Source organism: Hoplias malabaricus, chromosome 17 (genome assembly GCF_029633855.1).
Source record: "Hoplias malabaricus isolate fHopMal1 chromosome 17, fHopMal1.hap1, whole genome shotgun sequence".
NCBI classification, from domain to species: domain Eukaryota; kingdom Metazoa; phylum Chordata; class Actinopteri; order Characiformes; family Erythrinidae; genus Hoplias; species Hoplias malabaricus.
Window position 1 is genome coordinate 34,680,458 of NC_089816.1, and position 25,104 is coordinate 34,705,561.

General features: G+C 46.4%; 1 protein-coding gene and 1 long non-coding RNA gene across 2 annotated transcripts; one reads left to right on the forward strand and one right to left on the reverse strand.

Annotated features, from left to right (window-relative positions):
• Positions 1-1,054: 1,054 nt before the first annotated feature.
• On the reverse strand, positions 1,055-11,272 carry LOC136674004 (uncharacterized). Its single transcript, XR_010795990.1, has 3 exons — positions 11,015-11,272; positions 9,396-9,578; positions 1,055-2,210 (listed from the first exon to the last, which is right to left on the reverse strand). It is a non-coding gene; the product is annotated as an uncharacterized lncRNA (long non-coding RNA).
• Positions 11,273-16,487: 5,215 nt separating this feature from the next.
• map1lc3b (microtubule-associated protein 1 light chain 3 beta) lies at positions 16,488-24,996 on the forward strand. Its single transcript, XM_066648544.1, has 4 exons — positions 16,488-16,737; positions 18,356-18,411; positions 21,357-21,463; positions 22,719-24,996. Exons 1-4 carry the CDS (start codon positions 16,698-16,700, stop codon positions 22,891-22,893), a joined length of 378 nt encoding a protein of 125 aa, XP_066504641.1. The 5' UTR covers positions 16,488-16,697; the 3' UTR covers positions 22,894-24,996.
• The last annotated feature ends 108 nt before the right edge of the window (positions 24,997-25,104 follow it).

The window sequence follows — 25,104 nt, forward strand, 5'->3', positions numbered from 1 at the left end:
TCTCTCTCTCTGCCCCCCCCCCCCCACCTCCCTCTTTCTCTCTCTTGTCTGAGTGTTATCAAGATAATGTTTGTGCAAGAGTTAAGTGAGTGTTTTTACATTGCCCTCAGTAAAACACCCAGGAAGAAGGTGGGGAGTGTGTGTGTACTCTCGTAGACCTGCTGTGTGTGGGAGGCAGCTCAGGCCCCTGAGATGATCTTTTATTCATGTCCAACCTCTTCCAGATCATTTGGAAGAATTCATTAGGAGGTTTTGAATGAATGCTAATCACGGTCTGTATGTTGCATTTGTTTTGTAAAATAAATAAATGAATAAATACATTTTGAAAAATGTCCTGTTTGTTCTTTTAACTCAGAAAGAAAAGGGCCTGGGTCTGTTTGTCTTTCTGATGATGTGATATTTCTGTGGCACTGTTCCCTTCGTCGGTCACGATCACCGGGGACCCTGGACAGACCGGTTCAGACGGACCTCGGCTCTTAAGTGCTTTAAATCGTACGGTGCACAAATCAGCCTAATCACCCGAGGTTATTAATCCGAGGCCATGGCTGGATGAACGGAGCGCTTGTGACGGTATTGTGCGCTGAAAAGCGCCGGGCTGATGGATGCTCAGCCTCCCGAACTCCATAAAAAGCCGTTAATGGCTTTTTCCGCAGCTATGAATATGCATCAGCGAGTAAGAACAATGTGAGTGGGTGTTTTCCTTAAACTCCCGCCGAACGGTGAACGGCGTCACCATGGAAACCTCCATTAGCCACATCCGCCTCGGCCTCGCTCCTGACCAGATCCGGAACGACTCGGCGGCTTCTCCTTTTCTCTCTTTACCGCGGCCTTGAGAGTCGTCGTGAGAGTCTTTTTCACGTGCTGCGACTGGAGAGCGCCGGGCTCTTAACACGGCACCGCTTTAAGAGCCACTTCTCTTGATAAGACGGTGAAGAAAGAGAGAAAGGAGGGTCATTCAAGCTCAGGAGGCTTGCTCTTCACTTCACTGTGATTCAGGGGCAAATGGAGTGGACGCCATTTTCACTCCAGTCCCACACACACCCATTGTCCCAGAGCCAAGCTTTTGTTCCTGCCTTAAGTAATTATCTGGGCAATTACAGAGCGGCCAGTAGAGGGCCTGACCCACCAAAGGTCTGAGAAGAAAGGAGAGGGATTCAACAGGTTGAAAACAGGTGCTAATGCCTGAAGGTAATAAGAGCTAATGGATTCACACTAAAGCTTACGACACGTATTAGCCACCTACAGAGGTTTATAATATTTATAACGTAACATCGCTCACAGAAAACGTGCCCTGGTGGGTATCCTTCAGACTCAGTCAATGATCTACGGTACAGAAAGTGTTTTAAAGACCCGGATCATGAAAAACATCCAAACTAAGACGTAAAACTTACTCAGCCTCCCACAAATTAGCCCCGCCCCCTTTGACTGAAGTTCAGGCTGGCAGTGGGTCCAGAGCCTACCTGGAATCATTGGGCGCAAGGCGGGAATACACCCTGGAGGGGGCGCCAGTCCTTCACAGGGCAACACAAACGCACACACATTCACAACTATGAACACTTTCAAACTGCCAATCCACCTACAAATGTGGGACTGTGGGAGGAGAACGGAGCACACGGAGGAAACCCACGTGGACACAGGGAGAACACAATACGTCAAACAGTGGTTACCCTTAAATTCTCATTGATTGCCTTCAAACACACACACTTGATGAATACACGTGTATACAGTAGGTATTGTCTGAGTGGTTGTACATAGTGGAGTTCTGCAGTGCTAGTGACGTGGTGGTGAGAGTCCTTCGGCAGAGGGTGGACTATTCTCAGTCCAACAGTGACACTGAGGGCTTTGAGAACTCTAGCAGCACTGATGTGTCTGATCCACTACTAGAGCAACAGATGGAGTGCAGTCTGTAACTGTAGCACTACAATAGACGTAGAAGACTGTAGACTGTCCTCCACAACAGAGAAACCAGGAATCCGCCGTGACCTTGTGGACAGATGTAAAACAGATGAAGGACATTTCTGTTGCGCTGTTGTAAAGACTGGATGATTACTGTAGATTACAGCAGCACCTCGTACTGATAATGTCCCAAAAGCCTTAAGCAAACGTCTGGTTCATTTACGGCACAGTGACCCCATCACAGTCCATTCACAGAGCGGTGCCCAGCTCATCGTGGTGCGCTCCCTGGTCCAGTGACTGTTTTATAGCGCCGCCTGCAGGTCGCACAGGAAATGTGTATCAGATTGTGTCTGTACTGCTCATGTTTCAAGGTTGTTTTTATAAATAAAGAACGTTTATGAAACAAAACCTGTTCAAACATAATTTAAAAATGAAGAAAATATTAGGAGGTGTCATAAAATAATGATAAATAATGACCCATAAAGCCCTGTGTCCTGCACTGAGGGACATGAGATAGGGGACAGTGTGGTCAGTTCACTAGAGAGAGAGAGAGAGAGAGAGAGAGAGAGAGAGAGTGAGAGGGATGTTAGGGTGTTGACAGTGTGGTCAGTTCACTAGAGAGAGAGAGAGAGAGAGAGAGAGTGGGATGTTAGGGTGTGGACAGTGTGGTCAGTTCACTAGAGAGAGAGTGAGAGAGAGAGAGTGGGATGTTAGGGTGTGGACAGTGTGGTCAGTTCACTAGAGAAAGAGAGAGAGAGAGAGTGGGATGTTAGGGTGTGGACAGTGTGGTCAGTTCACTAGAGAGAGAGTAAGAGAGAGAGAGTGGGATGTTAGGGTGTTGACAGTGTGGTCAGTTCACTAGAGAGAGAGAGAGAGAGAGAGAGAGAGTGGGATGTTAGGGTGTGGACAGTGTGGTCAGTTCACTAGAGAGAGAGTGAGAGAGAGAGTGGGATGTTAGGGTGTGGACAGTGTGGTCAGTTCACTAGAGAGAGAGAGAGAGAGAGAGTGGGATGTTAGGGTGTGGACAGTGTGGTCAGTTCACTAGAGAGAGAGAGAGAGAGAGAGAGTGGGATGTTAGGGTGTGGACAGTGTGGTCAGTTCACTAGAGAGAGAGTGAGAGAGAGAGAGTGGGATGTTAGGGTGTGGACAGTGTGGTCAGTTCACTAGAGAGAGAGTGAGAGAGAGAGAGAGTGGGATGTTAGGGTGTTGACAGTGTGGTCAGTTCACTAGAGAGAGAGAGAGAGAGAGAGAGAGTGGGATGTTAGGGTGTGGACAGTGTGGTCAGTTCACTAGAGAGAGAGAGAGAGAGAGAGAGAGAGAGTGGGATGTTAGGGTGTTGACAGTGTGGTCAGTTCACTAGAGAGAGAGAGAGAGAGAGAGAGTGGGATGTTAGGGTGTGGACAGTGTGGTCAGTTCACTAGAGAGAGAGTGAGAGAGAGAGAGTGGGATGTTAGGGTGTGGACAGTGTGGTCAGTTCACTAGAGAGAGAGTGAGAGAGAGAGTGGGATGTTAGGGTGTGGACAGTGTGGTCAGTTCACTAGAGAGAGAGAGAGAGAGAGAGTGGGATGTTAGGGTGTGGACAGTGTGGTCAGTTCACTAGAGAGAGAGTGAGAGAGAGAGAGTGGGATGTTAGGGTGTTGACAGTGTGGTCAGTTCACTAGAGAGAGAGAGAGAGAGAGAGTGGGATGTTAGGGTGTGGACAGTGTGGTCAGTTCACTAGAGAGAGAGAGAGGGATGTTAGGGTGTTGACAGTGTGGTCAGTTCACTAGAGAGAGAGAGAGTGAGAGAGAGAGAGTGGGATGTTAGGGTGTGGACAGTGTGGTCAGTTCACTAGAGAGAGAGAGAGAGAGAGAGTGGGATGTTAGGGTGTGGACAGTGTGGTCAGTTCACTAGAGAGAGAGTGAGAGAGAGAGAGTGGGATGTTAGGGTGTGGACAGTGTGGTCAGTTCACTAGAGAGAGTGGGATGTTAGGGTGTGGACAGTGTGGTCAGTTCACTAGAGAGAGAGAGAGAGAGAGAGTGGGATGTTAGGGTGTGGACAGTGTGGTCAGTTCACTAGAGAGAGAGTGAGAGAGAGAGTGGGATGTTAGGGTGTGGACAGTGTGGTCAGTTCACTAGAGAGAGAGAGAGAGAGAGTGGGATGTTAGGGTGTGGACAGTGTGGTCAGTTCACTAGAGAGAGAGAGAGAGAGAGAGAGAGTGGGATGTTAGGGTGTGGACAGTGTGGTCAGTTCACTAGAGAGAGAGAGAGAGAGAGAGAGTGGGATGTTAGGGTGTGGACAGTGTGGTCAGTTCACTAGAGAGAGAGAGAGAGAGAGAGTGGGATGTTAGGGTGTGGACAGTGTGGTCAGTTCACTAGAGAGAGAGTGAGAGAGAGAGTGGGATGTTAGGGTGTGGACAGTGTGGTCAGTTCACTAGAGAGAGAGAGAGAGAGAGAGTGGGATGTTAGGGTGTGGACAGTGTGGTCAGTTCACTAGAGAGAGAGAGAGAGAGAGAGTGGGATGTTAGGGTGTGGACAGTGTGGTCAGTTCACTAGAGAGAGAGTGAGAGAGAGAGTGGGATGTTAGGGTGTGGACAGTGTGGTCAGTTCACTAGAGAGAGAGAGAGAGAGAGAGTGGGATGTTAGGGTGTTGACAGTGTGGTCAGTTCACTAGAGAGAGAGAGAGAGAGAGAGAGAGTGGGATGTTAGGGTGTGGACAGTGTGGTCAGTTCACTAGAGAGAGAGTGAGAGAGAGAGAGTGGGATGTTAGGGTGTGGACAGTGTGGTCAGTTCACTAGAGAGAGAGTGAGAGAGAGAGTGGGATGTTAGGGTGTGGACAGTGTGGTCAGTTCACTAGAGAGAGAGTGAGAGAGAGAGAGTGGGATGTTAGGGTGTTGACAGTGTGGTCAGTTCACTAGAGAGAGAGAGAGAGAGAGAGAGAGAGAGAGAGAGAGAGTGGGATGTTAGGGTGTGGACAGTGTGGTCAGTTCACTAGAGAGAGAGAGAGAGAGAGAGTGGGATGTTAGGGTGTTGACAGTGTGGTCAGTTCACTAGAGAGAGAGAGAGAGAGAGAGAGTGGGATGTTAGGGTGTGGACAGTGTGGTCAGTTCACTAGAGAGAGAGAGAGAGAGAGAGTGGGATGTTAGGGTGTTGACAGTGTGGTCAGTTCACTAGAGAGAGAGAGAGAGAGAGAGAGAGAGAGTGGGATGTTAGGGTGTGGACAGTGTGGTCAGTTCACTAGAGAGAGAGAGTGGGATGTTAGGGTGTTGACAGTGTGGTCAGTTCACTAGAGAGAGAGAGAGAGAGAGAGTGGGATGTTAGGGTGTGGACAGTGTGGTCAGTTCACTAGAGAGAGAGAGAGAGAGAGAGTGGGATGTTAGGGTGTGGACAGTGTGGTCAGTTCACTAGAGAGAGAGAGAGAGAGAGAGTGGGATGTTAGGGTGTTGACAGTGTGGTCAGTTCACTAGAGAGAGAGAGAGAGAGAGAGAGAGAGTGGGATGTTAGGGTGTGGACAGTGTGGTCAGTTCACTAGAGAGAGAGAGAGAGAGAGTGGGATGTTAGGGTGTGGACAGTGTGGTCAGTTCACTAGAGAGAGAGAGAGAGAGAGAGTGGGATGTTAGGGTGTGGACAGTGTGGTCAGTTCACTAGAGAGAGAGTGAGAGAGAGAGAGTGGGATGTTAGGGTGTTGACAGTGTGGTCAGTTCACTAGAGAGAGAGAGAGAGAGTGGGATGTTAGGGTGTGGACAGTGTGGTCAGTTCACTAGAGAGAGAGTGAGAGAGAGAGAGTGGGATGTTAGGGTGTGGACAGTGTGGTCAGTTCACTAGAGAGAGAGAGAGAGAGAGAGTGGGATGTTAGGGTGTGGACAGTGTGGTCAGTTCACTAGAGAGAGAGAGAGAGAGAGAGAGAGAGTGGGATGTTAGGGTGTGGACAGTGTGGTCAGTTCACTAGAGAGAGAGAGAGAGAGAGAGAGAGAGTGGGATGTTAGGGTGTGGACAGTGTGGTCAGTTCACTAGAGAGAGAGAGAGAGAGAGAGTGGGATGTTAGGGTGTGGACAGTGTGGTCAGTTCACTAGAGAGAGAGAGAGAGAGAGAGTGGGATGTTAGGGTGTGGACAGTGTGGTCAGTTCACTAGAGAGAGAGAGAGAGAGAGTGGGATGTTAGGGTGTGGACAGTGTGGTCAGTTCACTAGAGAGAGAGTGAGAGAGAGAGAGTGGGATGTTAGGGTGTGGACAGTGTGGTCAGTTCACTAGAGAGAGAGAGAGAGAGAGAGTGAGAGTGGGATGTTAGGGTGTGGACAGTGTGGTCAGTTCACTAGAGAGAGAGAGAGTGGGATGTTAGGGTGTGGACAGTGTGGTCAGTTCACTAGAGAGAGAGAGAGAGAGTGAGAGAGAGAGAGTGAGAGAGAGATGTGAGGGTGAGGAAAGTGTGCTCGGTTCACTAGAGATCACCAAAGCTATACTAGCTTCTTACTCAGACACACCATCCCACCGTAAACGATACGAAGGAGGTGTTTGTTTTGCTGCGAGAACCGTTTTCCAGAATCGCTGACATTGCCTTTAAGGGTCTTTTTTTGGTCACTATTCTACACCACAACTGTTAGTCACTCTCTAGAGTTCAGATTAGACCCCAATTACTGATTCACCAGAGTCTCACTGAGCACCGAGGTCTCACAGCGCTCCAATGCAAAAGAGAGGGAGAGAGACTGCTCTCCAACTGTGCTTCCTACAGGACATCTGCCAGTGCTGACGGCCTGCCGGCTACCATCTGATGACTGGGTGGATGACAGCAATGAAGGAGTGATTCAAACATACTCACACACCCACCCACACGCACTCACACACACACACTGTTTTTTCAAATGTTTATAGACCCTTCCGGCACTGCTTCTCATATGATGAGTATTAAAAGTGATTTTCCCTCATTTACAACGTCAGTCACACAAGATGTTGTGGGGATTTGATGGCATTCAGCCACACAATCATCAGTGAAGTCAGGACCTGATTAGGAGTGATTAGTTTTAGATGAGAAGCGCGACTCCGATTCATCACGAAGGTGTATTGTAATGTGCTCGAGGGCTCCTGGTGCTCTGTGTCTGCGTGGGTTTCCTCCGGGTGACTGTCTGTGAGGAGTGTGGTGTGTTCTCCCTGTGTCTGTGTGGGTTTCCTCCGGGTGACTGTCTGTGAGGAGTGTGGTGTGTTCTCCCTGTGTCTGCGTGGGTTTCCTTCGGGTGACTGTCTGTGAGGAGTGTGGTGTGTTCTCCCTGTGTCTGCGTGGGTTTCCTCCGGGTGACTGTCTGTGAGGAGTGTGGTGTGTTCTCCCTGTGTCTGTGTGGGTTTCCTCTGGGTGACTGTCTGTGAGGAGTGTGGTGTGTTCTCTCTGTGTCTGTGTGGGTTTCCTTCGGGTGACTGTCTGTGAGGAGTGTGGTGTGTTCTCCGTGTCTGCGTGGGTTTCCTCCGGGTGACTGTCTGTGAGGAGTGTGGTGTGTTCTCTCTGTGTCTGTGTGGGTTTCCTTCGGGTGACTGTCTGTGAGGAGTGTGGTGTGTTCTCCCTGTGTCTGTGTGGGTTTCCTCCGGGTGACTGTCTGTGAGGAGTGTGGTGTGTTCTCTCTGTGTCTGCGTGAGTTTCCTCCGGATGACTGTCTGTGAGGAGTGTGGTGTGTTCTCTCTGTGTCTGTGTGGGTTTCCTTCGGGTGACTATCTGTGAGGAGTGTGGTGTGTTCTCCCTGTGTCTGCGTGGGTTACCTCCAGGGGCCTGGGTTTCCTCCCACGCTCCAAAAACACGTGGATTGACGACTCAAGTTTACATGGGTGTGATTGGCGCCCCCTCCAGGGTGTGTTCCTGCATTGCACCCAGTGATTCCGGGTAGGCTCCGGACCCACCGCCGCCCTGAACTGAATAAGGGTTACAGATAATGAATGAATGATTGAATATCCTCTTCTTATACGTCTGTTGGTGTATTTAGGCAGCTGTAGTTATAAAAGTACACTATGGCCACACATTTTAACTAAGTATCACAACTCAACAGAGCACTGGCCCAAAGCCTGGGGTGAAACTGGACGGTTGCCTGTACCAGGTGGACTGTGAGGATCCTGCAGAGGGGTCACTACAGTGGATCACCTGCCAAATTCTCTCTCTCACACACACACACACACACACACACACACACACACACACACACACACACACACACACACACACACACACACACACACACACACACACACACACACACACACACACACACACACACACACAGGTTGTGCTATACTTATTTGAAATAATGATTACTGTGCTGACCCTAACCTTAATCTTAACCTCATTAACAAACTAAATATTTCACTGTTAGCTTTTCACATTAAAGTAAGCCACAATGTGATAAATACCTGGCACACACACAAACACAGGTAGACCCTCACATAAGCACATTCTGACACATACATACACACCCTCCCACACACAGTAATTACCTTCCAGACCTTGAGGAACACTTGAAAGCTGTTGAGGCACTTTTAAAATAAATAATCCCACGTGGAATCAAAGCTATTAACAGGGTGTTTTTCTCCTCTTAGCTGCAGTGACTCTTCTGAGAAGGCTCACGGTTCCACAGCCCCACGGTCTACACTTGGTATTTAGCGTGGTGATCTAAGGCTCTGTACTCAGAGATGGGAGGGGCTACGTCACCTACCGTTTTCAGCAGTGACACTGACAGTAAAATGTGGAAAATCAAATGGTCTCTTTACAGAGGACTCAACACCCGGGTTTACATCGGTAACAAATACATCACCCAACCTCATGTGTGCAGGGAAAATGAACCCCATCCAAACAGAGCGAAGACTGGGTCAGCGGCACTATCCCTTTGTTCGTGGCGGGTCTGGTGAAGTTTCTGTGGGTCACATGTGGAAACACTAGAGCCTTGTTATGGTTTGTATGTAATTATAAAGACAGGTGTGTGTGAGTAGGACCCTGGATACTGTGCTACACACTGGAGAGAAGAGCAGGTTGGCATTCAGGCTGTTTATTTACATTCTCAATCCAGTTTTTAATTAATCCTCCTCTCAGCCCTCTCTGAACGTCTCTCGTACATAGCGCTGTGCAACCGTCGTGGGGAAAATACATCATTATTCTGTTATAAATATCTTGTAAAAAATAAAGTATATCTATTTTATTTCTCTAAAAAGTAGCCGCTGTGTTGAGAGTGAGTGAAGAACAGTGTGTTTTCAGATGTTTCTCCTGATAGTATGGATTTGTTAAATCTACAGCACACTTTTAAAACAATGGAGTGTTTATTAGCCGCAGACATTAGGCACGGGACGATCACCTCAAATAACACTGGACCGTCACTCACTGGAATAACAGGATTTGTTTTTATTCTAATATTAGTGTGTTGTGTGGTTTTTTTTGGTGGTGGTGGGGGGGGGGTTGTGTGTGAAATGGATAAGGGTTACAGACAATGAATGAATGGTGGTGTTTGTAGCAAATAATATTGTATTGTTTTTGCACCACCTTCTCCGTGTGTCTCACCGTAGGACGGCGCTGGCAGGTACCGGCAGAGCCAGAGCGAGCGAGAGGACTCGTGGTGGCAGCCTCACCTCAGTCTGTGTGGCTCAGGGCTTCCTCGGGGCAAAGTTTTTGCTTCTTGTTTCTTTGTGAGGGAGGTGAAGCACGGCCAGTGGCGATACACAGTGAGGCACTTCCATCCGCTCCCTGGAGGATAGCGCCACAAGGTGGTGGATTAGTTTTGTGAGTTGTGAGTACAGCTGATGTATATACAGTACATTATGCAAAGTTTTAATTATCAGATGTGTGTGTGTGTGTGTGTGTGCTTGTTTGTTCATGACTGTTTGACCCTCTTTATCCCTGGTGCATTTTCGTTTGGAGGGGGAGCACTGTCAGCTGTAGTAGCACCTCCTTTAGGCTCAGTGTAATTCCCCAATGTTCAATTACCTCCAGTAAACTTCATTTTAACTCTGTGTGCTCCGTGTGTGTGTGTGCATTTCTTCCCTGTTTTGATGAGTCTCTATTGCCCATGATTTTCTGTGCATATGTGTATGAGTGTGTGTGTGTGTGTGTGTGTGTGTGTGTATAAACTCCTGTAAATGCCAAGGCAACACCTACGCTGTGACATTTAACTTCCTCAATCTAGCTCTGGCTTCTAATTCAGCTACAAGACGCATCGGCTTCCAAAAAGACAGAGAGCGCACTACTCTTCAGGAACACTCATACAATATGTATGACAATATGTCCCAGACAGCAGCCGGAGCCAGGCAGCAGCGCTCCAGCAGCGAGGGGGAGGGAACCGCCCTCCGTATAAACACAACTACTGCTGTCAGAGCGCTGAGGATAGCTCCAGGGTTCATTTCTGTAAACCATTCCCTATCATTCTTCGTAGCTCCACTATATATAACTTTAGTGTCTCTGCCCTGTGGGAGTGGGACTACAAACCAACACCCTCCCTCCGGCTCCACCTCGGCAGGGAACAACCAGAGGCTACACACCTTTTAAAAGCATGGGTGATCCAACCGTCTCCAGATGCTCCTTCTCTCTCGAATCACCCAGAGGACAATACATTTACATCTAAATATCTCTTTAGTTTCTCGCAGACAACAATGAGAGGAGATGGAAACACAAAGGAGACATTAGCATAATCTCCTGCTGCTCAAATGTCTCTCAACGATCTCACACGTGTCTCCTGGAGATCTCAGGAGAGTCACATGCTGTGCTGAGATTTGCCTGAAGAATTAAAGCCTAGTTTATCTCTCTCGCATGTCTCATGTACGTCTCATTCTCTTTCTCCTAGGGATTTTAAGGAGGCCTCCTGAGCCTTTATGAAGTAACTAATGAGCAATAGCTCATTTTCCTGTGGCTGGTGAGAGTAGAATGTGCAGTAGATGGAGTTCGCCGTTGTTAAGGGAGAGCATCCCCCTAAATTCCTCTGATTTTTAGAAGAAATGCTGAATAAAGGTGTCCACAAACTTTTGGACAGACACTAAAAAGCAGGTAAAGACCCAAAAAGAAACTCTCAGAGGCCTCTGATTGGATGAATGCCTCTCTGCCCCTCACTCCTCTACATTTCCGCGGCCACACAGACCCTTTTCTGGAGAGTGAAGGCCACCCGCTGGTGCACAGTTTGTGTTACTCACCCCCAAGCTCCTCATCACTGGACAGTTTCTGACCACAGAGAGACTCTTCTGTGGATATTTTTAGGTTCTGAATCTCACTCGATCGAGCAGTGACTCTGAGGTGTTAGAGCCACAGCAACAACAACAGTGTGCCTTCAGTGCATCAGCACACACACACACACCCCACATACACACAATCACACACACAATCACAAGCACACACAGGAGACACACACACACACAATCACAAGCACACACACAATCACAGGACACACACACACAATCACAAGCACACACACACACACAGGCCACACACACACACAATCACAATCACAAGCACACACACACACACATATTCAAATACACACACACATACATATTCACACACACATGCGCCACACACACACACAGGCCACACACACACATACATATTCACACACACATGCGCCACACACACACACACACACACACAGGCCACACACACACATACATATTCACACACACACACACACAATCACAAGCACACACACACATGCGCCACACACACACACACACACAATCACAAGCACACACACACACACACACACAATCACAAGCACACACACACACAATCTCAAGCACAAACACTCACTCATACATAGTCACGCACACACACGCGCCACACACAAACACATATCCAGACACAAGCACACAAAAACACTCACACCCATTTACACACACACACACACACACACACACACCTGTGGAGAGTTTCCCAGAGCCCGATTGTGGACAGTGATGTGAAAGTGAAATGGCCGGACTATTATTAATGCGCTCTGGCTGGGCGCCCCCTAGTGGCCGGGACCCGGACCATGCGCCTGGAAAAAACGCCTGTTAATCAAGTCACACCAGCTTCTTACCTCCTGACTCAGCACCTGACTCAGAAAAACATACAGAGATCAGCCAGAACATTACAACCACGTCCCTGTATCTACTCTAACTTTATTATCATCAGCTCCACTGACCACACAGGAGCACTTTATATTTCTACACTACAGACTGTTGTCCATCTGTGGCTCTGCATACTTTGTCACCCCCCACCCTCTCCCTTTCATCCTGTTCCTCAGGACCCCCACAGAGCAGGGTGAACGGGTGCTGTAAAGTATGCAGAGCCACCGGTGGATTACAGCCTGTAAGTGTGTGATCTGTAGAGATGATCAAATGGACAGTGAGTTATTTTTATTGACCAGGGAGGGTACATGGGAAATGAAACACTGATGTAAGCAGACAATCAGTGGAAAGTGCGCTGGTATTTACAAGTTTCCTCTGAAGCTGGTTTTGCATCAACCTCCCCTTACTTCTTAGAGCCTCGGGTCACATTCACATCAGCTGACAAACAAAACCAGGGAAACAATAAAGAGAAAAACATCAACACTCATTTCCTCCCCCATGACTGACCGACCTCAGTGATGATAATAACTCTGTGGCTCCACCACGTTAGCCTGCGTACTGAGATAATAATCTTACTGAACTAGAAATGTATTAGCTGTTAGCTTCTGAAAGCTAACACTGTAGTTTTAGATGTGTGTCTATGTTTGTTTACTTACATTGTTAGTATTCAACACCCACACCCTGAGACAATCATCTTAGTGAAGTAGGGGTGGACATTAGCTGTTAGCTTCCGATCGCTAACACAATATGCCAGTATCTTTGTGTTAGATTTCAGAAGCTAACAGCTTATATTTACAAAATATTATGGTGTTTTCCAATGCATTTTACATAATCTACTCGACTCTACACAGATTATTTGGTCCCTGCTTGGTTCCCCACTACCACAGCTTCCCCACACAAAAAAACCTGTCTCTATCAGGAACATTGGGCTTTAGGAACCACAGCTACAGCAGCAGGAATGTCAACAACTAAACAAGAACACGTTTCCAGAACCAGGACCTGATTTACCTGGTGGAAAATAAAAAATCTGAGTAGAGCTGAGTAGCTTAACATAGGTCCTATGCAGTATAGAGGTGATATTAGTCTACATTAATCTTGGAGAAATAGTTGTGAATATTAGCTGTGTGTTAGTTTTCAAAAGCTAACAACTAATATGAAACAAAAGCTAGTGTATAATAGCTGTTAGCTTATGAAAGCTAACACAGTAAGCAATGTCCTTTTGTGTTTTATTTATTTTGTTGTTTTTCAGAAACTTCTAGCTAACATAAGTCACCTATATTTAGCCTACATACTCAGATGATCATGTTGGTGACACAGCAGTGGACATTAGCTGTTAGCTTCTAAGAACTAGCTTCTAAGAACGAGCACAGTAAATAAACCAGGGACATGCCCTAACATTTGCTCTGAGTGTGACGATTTGTCAGCTGACACAAAACCACCCCTAGATCAGCCATTACTTAACACAGCCCAGAAAACACTTGTCATGCCGTCTGAGTCATGTGCTCCTGATATTGTGCAAGAGGCTCAGTAGCCTTTGTACATCAAACATCATGTTATGACTTTTACTGACCTCAGTAAACTGTCCGTTTAGAGCTGTTTATTGTGTTTGTGCCGTGTTTCTATGTGTTTATAATTAAGGGCAAAAAATAATGCGCTTCACACTGTGTAATAACACCTGTTAATTTCACAAACCCAGATAGCAATCATTTATCGGTCCACTGGAGTAAAAAGGCTGGCACACCACTGACTGTAGCCCACTGCTGGTCCCCCATCGGACCCCTCAGATTACTGTCCTGTACCGGATAGAACTCATTTATAATCTCCTCACACAGATTGTACATTCAGAGACTTTTATTCTGGAAAACACACTAATACAAATATTACCAACAACTCTGAGAGATATAATAATGAGTATAAATGCTATTATTGCATTGCTAGTATGCTATGCTAGTATTAAATGCTAAAAATGTTGACACTGTGCTGATTAAAATTATTTACTAATCTTATTTATAAAGAATAACAAAAAGAACCTAATGAAGGAAAAGAAATGTAAATTGGACTGTGAATGGAAAAGTGCTGAAGTGTGGCATTTTGTGTAAAATTCTGTTTAATCAGCAGTGGTCCGTCCAGAAAACACTGTGTAAAACACTAGTGGACCTCCAACTTTGTCCTCAGTGGGTCAGCAGTGGTCCGCCATCTCCTTGCTCTCAGGAAAGTGCTTTGTCTATCACTGTTTTTAAATAATTGTCTCAGATGTGGTATTAAGCTCACACATTTGAGCAGAGCTGTTCCTCAAAGCAGGATTTCACAGTTAGCCACTTAGCCTCAGCCCAGAGTTGTGGATTTTCCAGTAATGGTATCCCTCCGGTCTTTTCCTATTGGACAGACTTGACTTAGAGTTTACGTTATCGGGTTTAACTCAGGGGAACTGCTTTGTGGAACACCCTCAGAACTATCACCAACCTCATTTACCTCCTACACATGGCCCTTATTTTTATTTATTTTTTTCCCACCCGTTTTCTGACAAGTCCCGCCTTCTTGATCTACGATTGGTTGCAGTGCCCGGATGTGGGCGGGGCTTCTTGTATAGGCACACAGCGCTTTGGCGTGTTGTATTTCATTTCCTTGAAGGAATAATATCCCTGCAATTTGCCTCAACATAAAACAAAAAGTATATCATTTAAATAAATAATTTACATAAAAATATACATTTATTAGAATTCATTTTATTTTAGAGATTTCTTAAAAACATTCTCTATTTTAGTGAAATAAATAAATATACAATAAATAAACTAAAAATAAATATAATACCATCATTCGTTCATTCATTCGTTCATCAAAATCTCATAGATAAGACTCCATTCGTTATGCATGAGTCCATAAATATGCCATCAGTGCCCACTTCTATCTCCACACATACTTCCTTAATTACTTCACTTAGCTCGAGGAGGTCCAAGCCCCTGACACCATTGGTCCCTTAGACCTGTGATGTAGGAAAACCTGTCTACCTGAATCTTTGTTCGCATTGTTTTGAATTCTGAAGTTACAGAGTGGAAGTGCTCAGCCTTGGGACATAAGCACTTTATCACCTCTACACTGGCTCCTGCAGAATATTCATTCAACCATCTTCACACTGTCATCTACTTTAAACGTTTAATTGTATTTTTTATTGAAGCATGTTATTGTAACAATTTTTTATTTTATTTTTATTGTAATTATTTATTGAAATGTGATTGTGTAGCATTGTATCCTTTTATCTCCTACTTCATCTGTACACAGGTATCTATCTATCTATCTATGATGCACCATTTGTGCAAACAGTGGTGGTCCGTTTCAAGCCCCCAGCAGCTAAAACCGTGACTTGTCTTGGGACCTGTTTTAACTCTCTGTGCTCAGCTCAGTGCTGTTAACTGGCCTTTTGTACTCATTCATTCATTGTCTGTAACCACGTATTCAATTCATGGTCGCAGTAGCTCACACCCTGCACAGGGTGCTAGTCACCCGGAGGAAACCCACGCAGACACAGAGAGAACACACCACACTCCTCACAGACAGTCACCCGGAGGAAACCCACGCAGACACAGAGAGAACACACCACACTCCTCACAGACAGTCACCCGGAGGAAACCCACGCAGACACAGAGAGAACACACCACACTCCTCACAGACAGTCACCCGGAGGAAACCCACGCAGACACAGAGAGAACACACCACACTCCTCACAGACAGTCACCCGGAGGAAACCCACGCAGACACAGGGAGAACACACCACACTCCTCACAGACAGTCACCCAGAGGAAACCCACGCAGACACAGGGAGAACACACCACACTCCTCACAGACAGTCACCCAGAGGAAACCCACACAGACACAGGGAGAACACACCACACTCCTCACAGACAGTCACCCGGTGGAAACCCACACAGACACAGAGAGAACACACCACACTCCTCACAGACAGTCACCCGGAGGAAACCCACGCAGACACAGGGAGAACACACCACACTCCTCACAGACAGTCACCCGGAGGAAACCCACGCAGACACAGGGAGAACACACCACACTCCTCACAGACAGTCACCCAGAGGAAACGCACACACACACAGAGAGAACACACCACACTCCTCACAGACAGTCACCCGGAGGAAACCCACGCAGACACAGGGAGAACACACCACACTCCTCACAGACAGTCACCCGGAGGAAACCCACGCAGACACAGGGAGAACACACCACACTCCTCACAGACAGTCACCACAACCTCCAGGCCCCTGGACCCGTGTGATAGAGACTACCTGCTGCGCCACCGTGCCCCAATATTATTATTATTTTATTAGAATTATTATTAATACAAAACCACACACACATGAGCCTATACACTTTATTTATACTGAAAGACAACATACAGATACCGATACAGTGCACACATTTACACGCACTTACCTTGAACCGAGCCATACCCTAGAATAACTAGCCAATCACCGCGCAGGAGGGGCGGGGCTAGTCTGAAAACAGGTGTTCACACGGCTGTGGGTGGGAACAGCGTCCGACGTCAGAGGTCACGTGAGCGGTTTGTTTTGCTGGTTGGAGAGAGAGAGCGAGAGAGAGAGAGAGAGAGGACGGAGAGATAGAAGGAAGGAATAAGGGCTTTGTAATACACCGTCGTTTTCAGAAAGACCCACGACACCGAGAGGAGGGTCAGCAGCCGCGAGGACGACACACATTATTTACTCATTTCTTTTGCTGGTGCTGTGCGTTTAAAAGTATATCAGCGATGCCTTCAGAGAAGACCTTCAAACAAAGGAGGACGTTTGGTAAGCAGCCTGCCCTCGACATGGAAGATTCGTGTTTGTGTGTTCAGGGTCCTCGCTCGGCGTGGTTTACCAGTTCAGTGTGTGTTCATGTGAATATCCAGTGTATTGGGGGTTTGTTTTGTTGCGGCTCTCTTCACGGGTTCTGAACCATGTCAGAGCTGTAACGAGGAGAGTGTGAGGGGATTAAGCCCTAACCGTGGTGTGTTATTGATTTTCTGAGTTTGAAACCAGTCCTGGGCCCTGTGTGGGAAGTGTTTGTTACAGATATGTATTTGTGAGCACTGTATTAAGTGTGGATCCCTGGTAGAGAAAATGGAGGAGCAGGTTACTGGAGGTCTACAATGTGTACAGTGTTACTCAGTGTCGCAGTGTCTTTGTTAGGCCACACGTGTGTGTGTGGAGGAAAAACAAGTCGTTGCTGTTGCAGTGTTGAAGAGGCCTGCAGTATTGGGGGATGGGGTTGTGGTGGAGTGTGAATTCAGAGAGCCTCAGAAACAACGAACACTGAGTTTTAAACAACGCCTGTTTGACCTGGAGAGGCCTAAACACACACTACACCAACAGCAGACCCCAACACAGGCCTCAGGCCTCCGTGTGCTCTCTCACATTCCCAAGAACCTGCTGAAATAACCCAGATATTACATAAAACTAGCCGTGGACACCACCTCCAGCTTTTGTTTTCTGAGGGGGTTGGTCACTCAAAGCCAAACATTAAGGCCTCTGCTTTACGCCAGCCTCCAGCGGCCTTTGTTTACACACACAGCCTTCAGTAAAACAGCACTAACCCTGGAACTAGGATCTCCTCAGGGTCCACGGGAAGTCGGTACATTTATACAACACTAATATAAACCTGGTTTGGGTTTAAATGTTGTTTTAAAGGTATAGGGCTGAGGAACACAGGCCTATCCTTGTACTCCACATAGAACTGAACTAGCTGTTACACACACACACACGGGGGAATATATCTGTCCTGTGGAAACACCATAAAGAAGAGCGCCTGAGTGATTATGACTCGTACAGGACTCCTGTGGAAAAGCCTGTAGCTCTTATTTCATGCTAATGCTAACACCCTCCTTCAGTGGAGGCACGTGAGAGGGTTACCTTAAATAGCACATATAACAGCGGCTATTTTTGTGTTATAATTAATGTGGCATAATTAGTGCAGTGAAATGAACGAGCCTTTATGACTAACATGTAACACACGCTCTCGTATTCATCTCTGGCCGAGTGTAAGGAGCTGACCCTACTCTTCAGTGAAAGGGCCCCAATTAGCCTTCTGTGGTGGGAACCATGGCTAAAAGGGGACGGGGGGCCACTACAGAAGACTGAGACTTGGAAAATACATACAATCTCCATCTAGGTTCCATTAACCATTGTGGTGGTGGTGGTCTGCTCTCAGAGGAAATGCCGAGTCATATCTGGTGCCGGTTGCTTGGTCATCTCCGAGCACTTCCTTCTTTCACTTTCCCTGTCTGTTAAACGTGCTTGTGTTCAGAATAGCAGCTGTTTGTGATGATGAGGGAATTCAGAGTGATGTGAAACCTCCTGTGACTCCATTTTGTGGCCTTTTCAGTGGTCGTCAGCGTCTGATGTGTTGGTTTTCTCTGTTTCTCCACAGAGCAGAGAGTGGACGATGTCAAACAGATCCGAGAACAGCACCCCAACAAAATCCCGGTAAGACCACCGCCCTCCGCTGGCCCGCTCCGAGACAGCAGCTAAACCGATGAAGACTGTAACGGGACCCAGACTGCGGGGTCACGTTACCTGGGTGAAGGTTATGTAGAGGCCTCTGTGTGTGAAAGTAGCGCACACACTTTTAGACTCGCTGGGTGTGAGCGATAAACACAAAATACAAAAGAGGGCGGCGTACACACATTACTCAGAGCTAGGGCTGGACAATACTTCGATATCGATAAATATCGTGATATTAAATGTTTCAATATCAATGATATAATTTAAAACAGTTTCAATATTTCAGTGTACGTTATTTACAGCGTCTGACAGTCATTAGGGGGCGCTGTTATCAGTTCATTCACTCAATTTTAAAGTTAATTTAAAAATATGAATATTGACAAAGCCAATAGGTTGTTGTTTAATGGTGATGTCATGTTGCTTTCAGTTTAAGGCCAATCTAAAGATGCAGAGGGACAGGAAATGGGGTGTAAACAACAGATGTGTGTTAATGACTCTCCTTGCTGATGAGTGGTTTCGGTCGTTTCCACGTGAACATCACAGACAACAGTCCCAGAGTTAACGACATCAGTGAGCTGCACAAAAGGGCTGTGATTAATCGTGATAGGGCTCTCAATCATTTGATTGAATCTGTTTCCTTTACAGCAGAGGCATTCAGACATTACCCCCCAGAGACCCCCCCATTAGCCCATTTTTGGAAACTCCCTCTCAACTCTAGCTGTTATTGATATGTAAATCGCAACCGTGTCTGAATACATCAGGCCAAATCACCCCCCTGGTGGTGGACTTTTATTATGTATTATTAGGTGGCTACAAAATAAAACAAAAGCAGCCCTTGATAATAAGAGCTACACCTCTTTATTCTGCTTCTATGAACAGACCACATGGCCCCGCCCCCTCGTCTGAGTCTGTCCAATCACAGCGCTGGACTTGTGTTTATGTGAGAGCACAAAGACGAGGTTAAACGCGGTAAAACAGACACAACGAGCGCGGAGAAATAAGAGCACTGAGTAAAAACGGAGAAGAAAGAGAACAGAGTGAAAACGGCTAAAAACCAGAGCTTCTGCTCCTCGCTCCTCACTGCTGTGCGCTCGGGGTCGGGGTGAACAGCGAGCGGCTCATTATCATTTAAAGGAACAGGTGCTGAAAGCAGGCGTTCTGAACAGGGTGTTTACACAGAGTGTGAGAACAGGACGTGTTGGGGCTTGTTGGAAAGCTGAGTGTGTTTGTTATTTCAGGCCAAAAAGGCAGTAACTGTCCCACCTGGAGGACAAAGGACATTTACATATTAAAACAACTCAAACACGTGTGACAGCGCCAGCATGAGTCTTTTCAGGGTCAGCGCATCTGAGCAGGTCCATGAAAGACAATAGGTTTAAGGAGTCACCGCTATGGAGTCCCACTGTTATTCAAGCTGACCATTAGGATTAGGTGACAGTCAACTTCCCATCTGCTGCTCACCCACCCCCGCTCACTGTGTGACCATTTCCTGAGTGCGTCCAGCCCTCAGCCGCTTTCCAACACCACCCCCACCCCGCTCCCTACCTGCCAGGGCAGAGGTTTTCTTCATAGGATCAATATGATACACCTGCTTCAGCTCATTACCAACTCCCCGTGGAGAAAACGGGCCGAAGTTCGATTCAGGAAACACAGCTAATAACACAAGGGCCTCTCCTTCAAAACCCTGTTACTGTAAAAGACTTACTGACATCACCTCAGAGCAGCCAGGAGCCCTGTCAGTGACCCTCACTCTTTATATTGTACATACCAATACATTTTTGTGCGGCGTTTAATTGTAATTCAAGATTTAAATGCTCTGTCATTTGGCATTTAATGGTAACCGTTAAAAACAACAGCTGCCATTTTATACAACAACAAAGAAATAAAAAATTAAGTGTTAAAGGGGATGTCTTAAGATTGTGGGGAAACGGTTCTAAGCTCAGTGTCTTTTGGAACGGTGTATTTGTTTTCTACGCAGCTGAAGTGTTTGAATTCCCACAGAAACTCATGTGTAACTCGAGCTGTTTAGTTTTGTAGCACTTTCGCTCTGCGTTTACTTTCATGCAGTTAGCGCTCTCCTGAATTTAGAGTCAGTTCCATCTTAAGTAATGTAACTGTAACAGCAGAAATTAGCCAGTGTTACCCCCCTATGGAGCAGGAATAGAGCAACATCCTCATCTCGGTTCACGCCTGCCCTAGACAGTCTTTTACAGCCACTGGGATTCGTGACCTCATCAGACCGGTTTTGAGCTCAGACTGGAGAACAGTAAATGGTCTTCTGAATTTTATAAAAAGTGTTTTTTGATTACAATTGCCTTTAATGCGCTCCGTTCCCCCATCTCTAACATTTACAAATCCCCGTCTGTAAATCGTCAAAACCCAAACTCATGTGTACTTTTGGGGACACGGTATTGTCCCCAAGAACAGAACAAACCTATCACAGTCACAGGTTTTTCCTGATGGAGCTCAGAACCAATGCAGCGCCCAATAACCTCTTCATCACGGCTTCATTTTTAGCTGATTTGTTTTGTGGAGTAAAATGACAATTGCCCATTTTGCCAAAACACCCAAACGACCGTGGTTTACCGTGAGAGGACGAGGAAAAAAGCCCTCCTCTAGTAATCAACTTAACCCTTCAAACTCATCTCTCCCACACTGCACGTTGAGAATTTGTTTCTTAGGTGTGTGATGTAAGAAACCCTGGCTGTCTGAATCTGTGTTTGAGAACTGGAACGCTGTAGTTTAAGTGGAAATGCTCAGCCACATCATTGACCACTTATTTACTGGGGATACGCTTTCTAGTGTAAACGAAACACACACGCTAACAAGGCTAATCCCTTTACACTGGAGGGTTCTAGCTGTTACTGTTCCCCTGCTTTTATTCAGTTTGGAAAGAGAATAAAATCCTGTGTTTGCTGATGTTTCAGGTCATCATTGAGAGGTACAAGGGCGAGAAGCAGCTCCCGATGCTGGACAAAACCAAGTTTTTAGTTCCTGACCACGTGAACATGAGCGAACTCATCAAGATCATAAGGTAAACCAGACACTTTCCCACTTCTGAGTGTTTATACGCGGTTATACCTCACTCAGCTGACAGTCTCGGCTCAGTCCACTGCAGCTGAATCATACGCATGAACGTTTGACCCCGTACATGGAGATACTTTATTATAAACCACAGCTGGAGCTCTCTGTGGTATAAGTGGGTTGCTCTATAATGAATTACTTAAGCCAGTGGTTCTCAGACTTTTTAGACCAAGTACCACCCGTTAATCAAATTAAAACCTCCAAGTACCACCTATGATTTTTTACAGACACATGTGGCCCATGGTTCTCCCTCTGTTCCAGGGGAATAAGGCAAATCCTGCTTGAATTTTATAGCTTTTTATTTACTTTAAATTTGCTTAACACAAAATGATCTAAAATAATTAGTAAACATTAAACAGAGAATACAATAACTAATAAAAAACAAGAAGATGTCAGTGAAATATCAGTTGTGTTTAACAGGCTCCAGGTGAAAACAGCGTGGCGCTGGGGGAAGGTCACGGCGGCTCTCGGCGCTTGTAGTAGTAGGTGAAGGGGGTGCAGTGTTAAACCTTGTTTTAAGGCTGTAATGATACGAAGAACAGCCATGTTTTTCTTCAGCCGAGTGTTTTCTTCTATTTTGTCTTCAGTTTGAGAACCAGTGCTCTAAGAGATACTGTGGCCCTCTACTGGGCTGGCGTGATAATGCAGCTGTTTGTTTGGCCAGGGATTTTGTTTTTCGAAAACAGAGGGAGGAAAATCTGTATTCAAAAATATCCAGATACGTGTGGAAGTAAAAATAGTGTCTGTGTTGAGAGCGAGTGAAGAACACAGTTTTTAGTTGTTTCTCCTGATCGTATGGATTTGTTAAATCTACAGCACACTTCATTTAACACAATGGAGTGTTTATTAGCCGCTGACACTAGGCACGGGACGATCACCTCAAATAACAGAGATGTTACACAATCCCCACACACACACACACACTATATATAATCACACTCACTGGAATAATGTTGGCTTTTATTCCAACGTTTCCAACAGCTTTTTAGGTCTCCTTTCCCCAGGTGCAGAGCCCGGTTCATTTAAAGCATTTGTGAATACGAGGAGCTCCATCACGTTGAAGGGAAAGATGAGGCAGATGCTGTGAATTAGAACCAGACCCTCATTGAAATTCCTCAGTGCTGCGCCTGAAAGCAGGTTAAAAATAGAAGCAGGTTAAAATAGAAATGCTGACTGTCTGGCTTTTGTCTGTGTGTCTCCACCAGGAGGCGCCTGCAGCTGAACTCCAACCAGGCTTTCTTCCTGCTGGTGAACGGCCACAGCATGGTGTCCGTGTCCACGGCCATTTCCGAGGTGTACGAGCGAGAGAGGGACGAAGATGGCTTCCTCTACATGGTCTACGCCTCCCAGGAGACTTTCGGAACAGCGGCTTCACAGTAAAACACCTCCCGGCTCTTTTCTTCCGGACAGTTATACAACCTCCCTCCTGCCCTCTTGCGTTATAGACCACCTCTACACAAGCAGATAGGACCACCACCGGAGCTAGACCTAGTGTCCTTTATGGCTGAGACGGCCATGTTGTCCCTTTCCATGTTAAAATCCCTGATTTTATTCCTTTTAACCAGCCCCTTCACTGATGCGTGTTTGTTTTCTTTTCTTTATTCTTATTAAGTGTGGATGGAACAGGGGTTGTTGTCTTTGGGTAGATGGACCTCGTCTCTTTGAGAGAGAGCGAGACAGAGACTGTAAATGTGTTTGTTTTACTTACTTCGCGGGGACAGAGAGCACAAGATCATTTACAGAGACGGTGTAAATCAGTGGAAGAACGCGCTGCGAATCGGAATCAGGAAAAGTCAGATCTCGGATGCTTTTATCTTGGAATTTTTTAAATATCCCAGGTGTGTTGGGTGTGGGAAAGGTTTGTTGATGTATGCGCAGTTAGTTATCCTTCTCCTCCGTGGTCGGCTTGCTACACTCACATTACTCAAGGCTCATATCCAGATATCGTGTGTTTAATACTGACTCGTCAGCCTGTACCAACCTCTGTTCATATGGTCTTCGCTCCAGACCCCCGTCCCCAGCAGTAAAGAGCATAGCTGGCGCGGTACGGTGCGCTCGCACGTCTTTTGGAAAGAGGACGGCCTCCGTTATCTTACTCACTTCACACAAACTGCTTGTTGCTGATAAACCAAATCTTCTCTGAGGAGTTAAAGCGGTTCGCCGTTCTCCTGCAGTCTCCAGCTCGCTTCAGGAAGACTGTGGGAGCATTGGATCTGCCACCTGGGGGATACATGAAAGGAAATCAGTTTTTCCTTTATAGATCCTGTGTGTGTGTGTGTGTCAGTCACACAGATGTGGGCTGAAGAGTAGAATGCTACGCTATCAGAAGAAACCTTGCTATGATTGTAGTCCGAAGCTGTTGAATGCAGACATAGGGAAAAGATGCATATGGAAAAAAAAGCATGCGTGAGTGAGTGAATGAATGTTAATGGAAACACCGCGGGGTGTAGGCCACTCACCTGCGCTGTGGCGTGCAGGAAGGTACCCTTTTAGATTTAGACTGACGTCACTTTAGCAGGTGCAGGCAGCTCTGAGTTTCCGGCTCCCAAACCCCTGCTTTTCTTCTGGTGCACGCTTTTAGAGTTCCTGATTTTAGAGAGGGTTATTTACGCCTTTATAAATGCTTGTTTGTGTGTGTGTGTGTGAGAGAGAGAGAGAGCGTGCGCTACTGGGTGTCGGTGTCTTACAGAAACGTGTACAAGAAAAATGTTTAGATGCCTTTATCCTGAGCGTTTGTGTTTTTTTTTTTGCATTTAGCTTAATTGTCTTGTTTATATTTAAAGAGATGTTTCCTTGTAAAAAATAAAATATTCCTATGCTATATGTCTGTGTAACGAACAAAATACATAACTCAATAAAGAAAGCAATCTGTTTGAATGCAGGTGTAATGAAGGGAAGCAGAGCTGGTGGGTGCTTTTACTGTTTTCATCTCTGTCCTTTTCTACATCTCTGTTTTTACAGCCACTACACGGGTCTTTCTGGAGCTCTGTCTCACACACTCACACACACACACACAGAGCACTGTGCAGAAGTCTTGGGCCCCTCAGCTAGTGATATATAATTAAACTAAAGCCAGATTCTCCTTGATTTACATAAATTGTTAAATCCACAGCACACATTTAAAATCACTATTTATTCACCACTAAATTGATAGTTAGTGTGTGCAGGACTGCAGAAACTGCACTATGTATATTTTAGGAACCCCTTCCTGCAGAAGTGAACTACACTGGATCAGGAGCCTTGACCGGCAGCACTGTCTCCTCCCTCAAGACTCTCAGCTGAGGGTGTCTGAAGCAAGCCACCTAACCCCAACTAATCCCCTGGCACGGGGCTGCCCATGTGTGTGTGTGTCTGCATGTATTTACTGCCACGGTTAAATTCAGATGCACAAGTTCTCCTGCTACACAGAGAGAACACACCACACTCCTCACAGACAGTCACCCGGAGGAAACCCACACAGACACATGGAGAACACACCACACTCCTCACAGACAGTCACCCGGAGGAAACCCACGCAGACACAGAGAGAACACACCACACTCCTCACAGACAGTCACCCGGAGGAAACCCACGCAGACACAGAGAGAACAC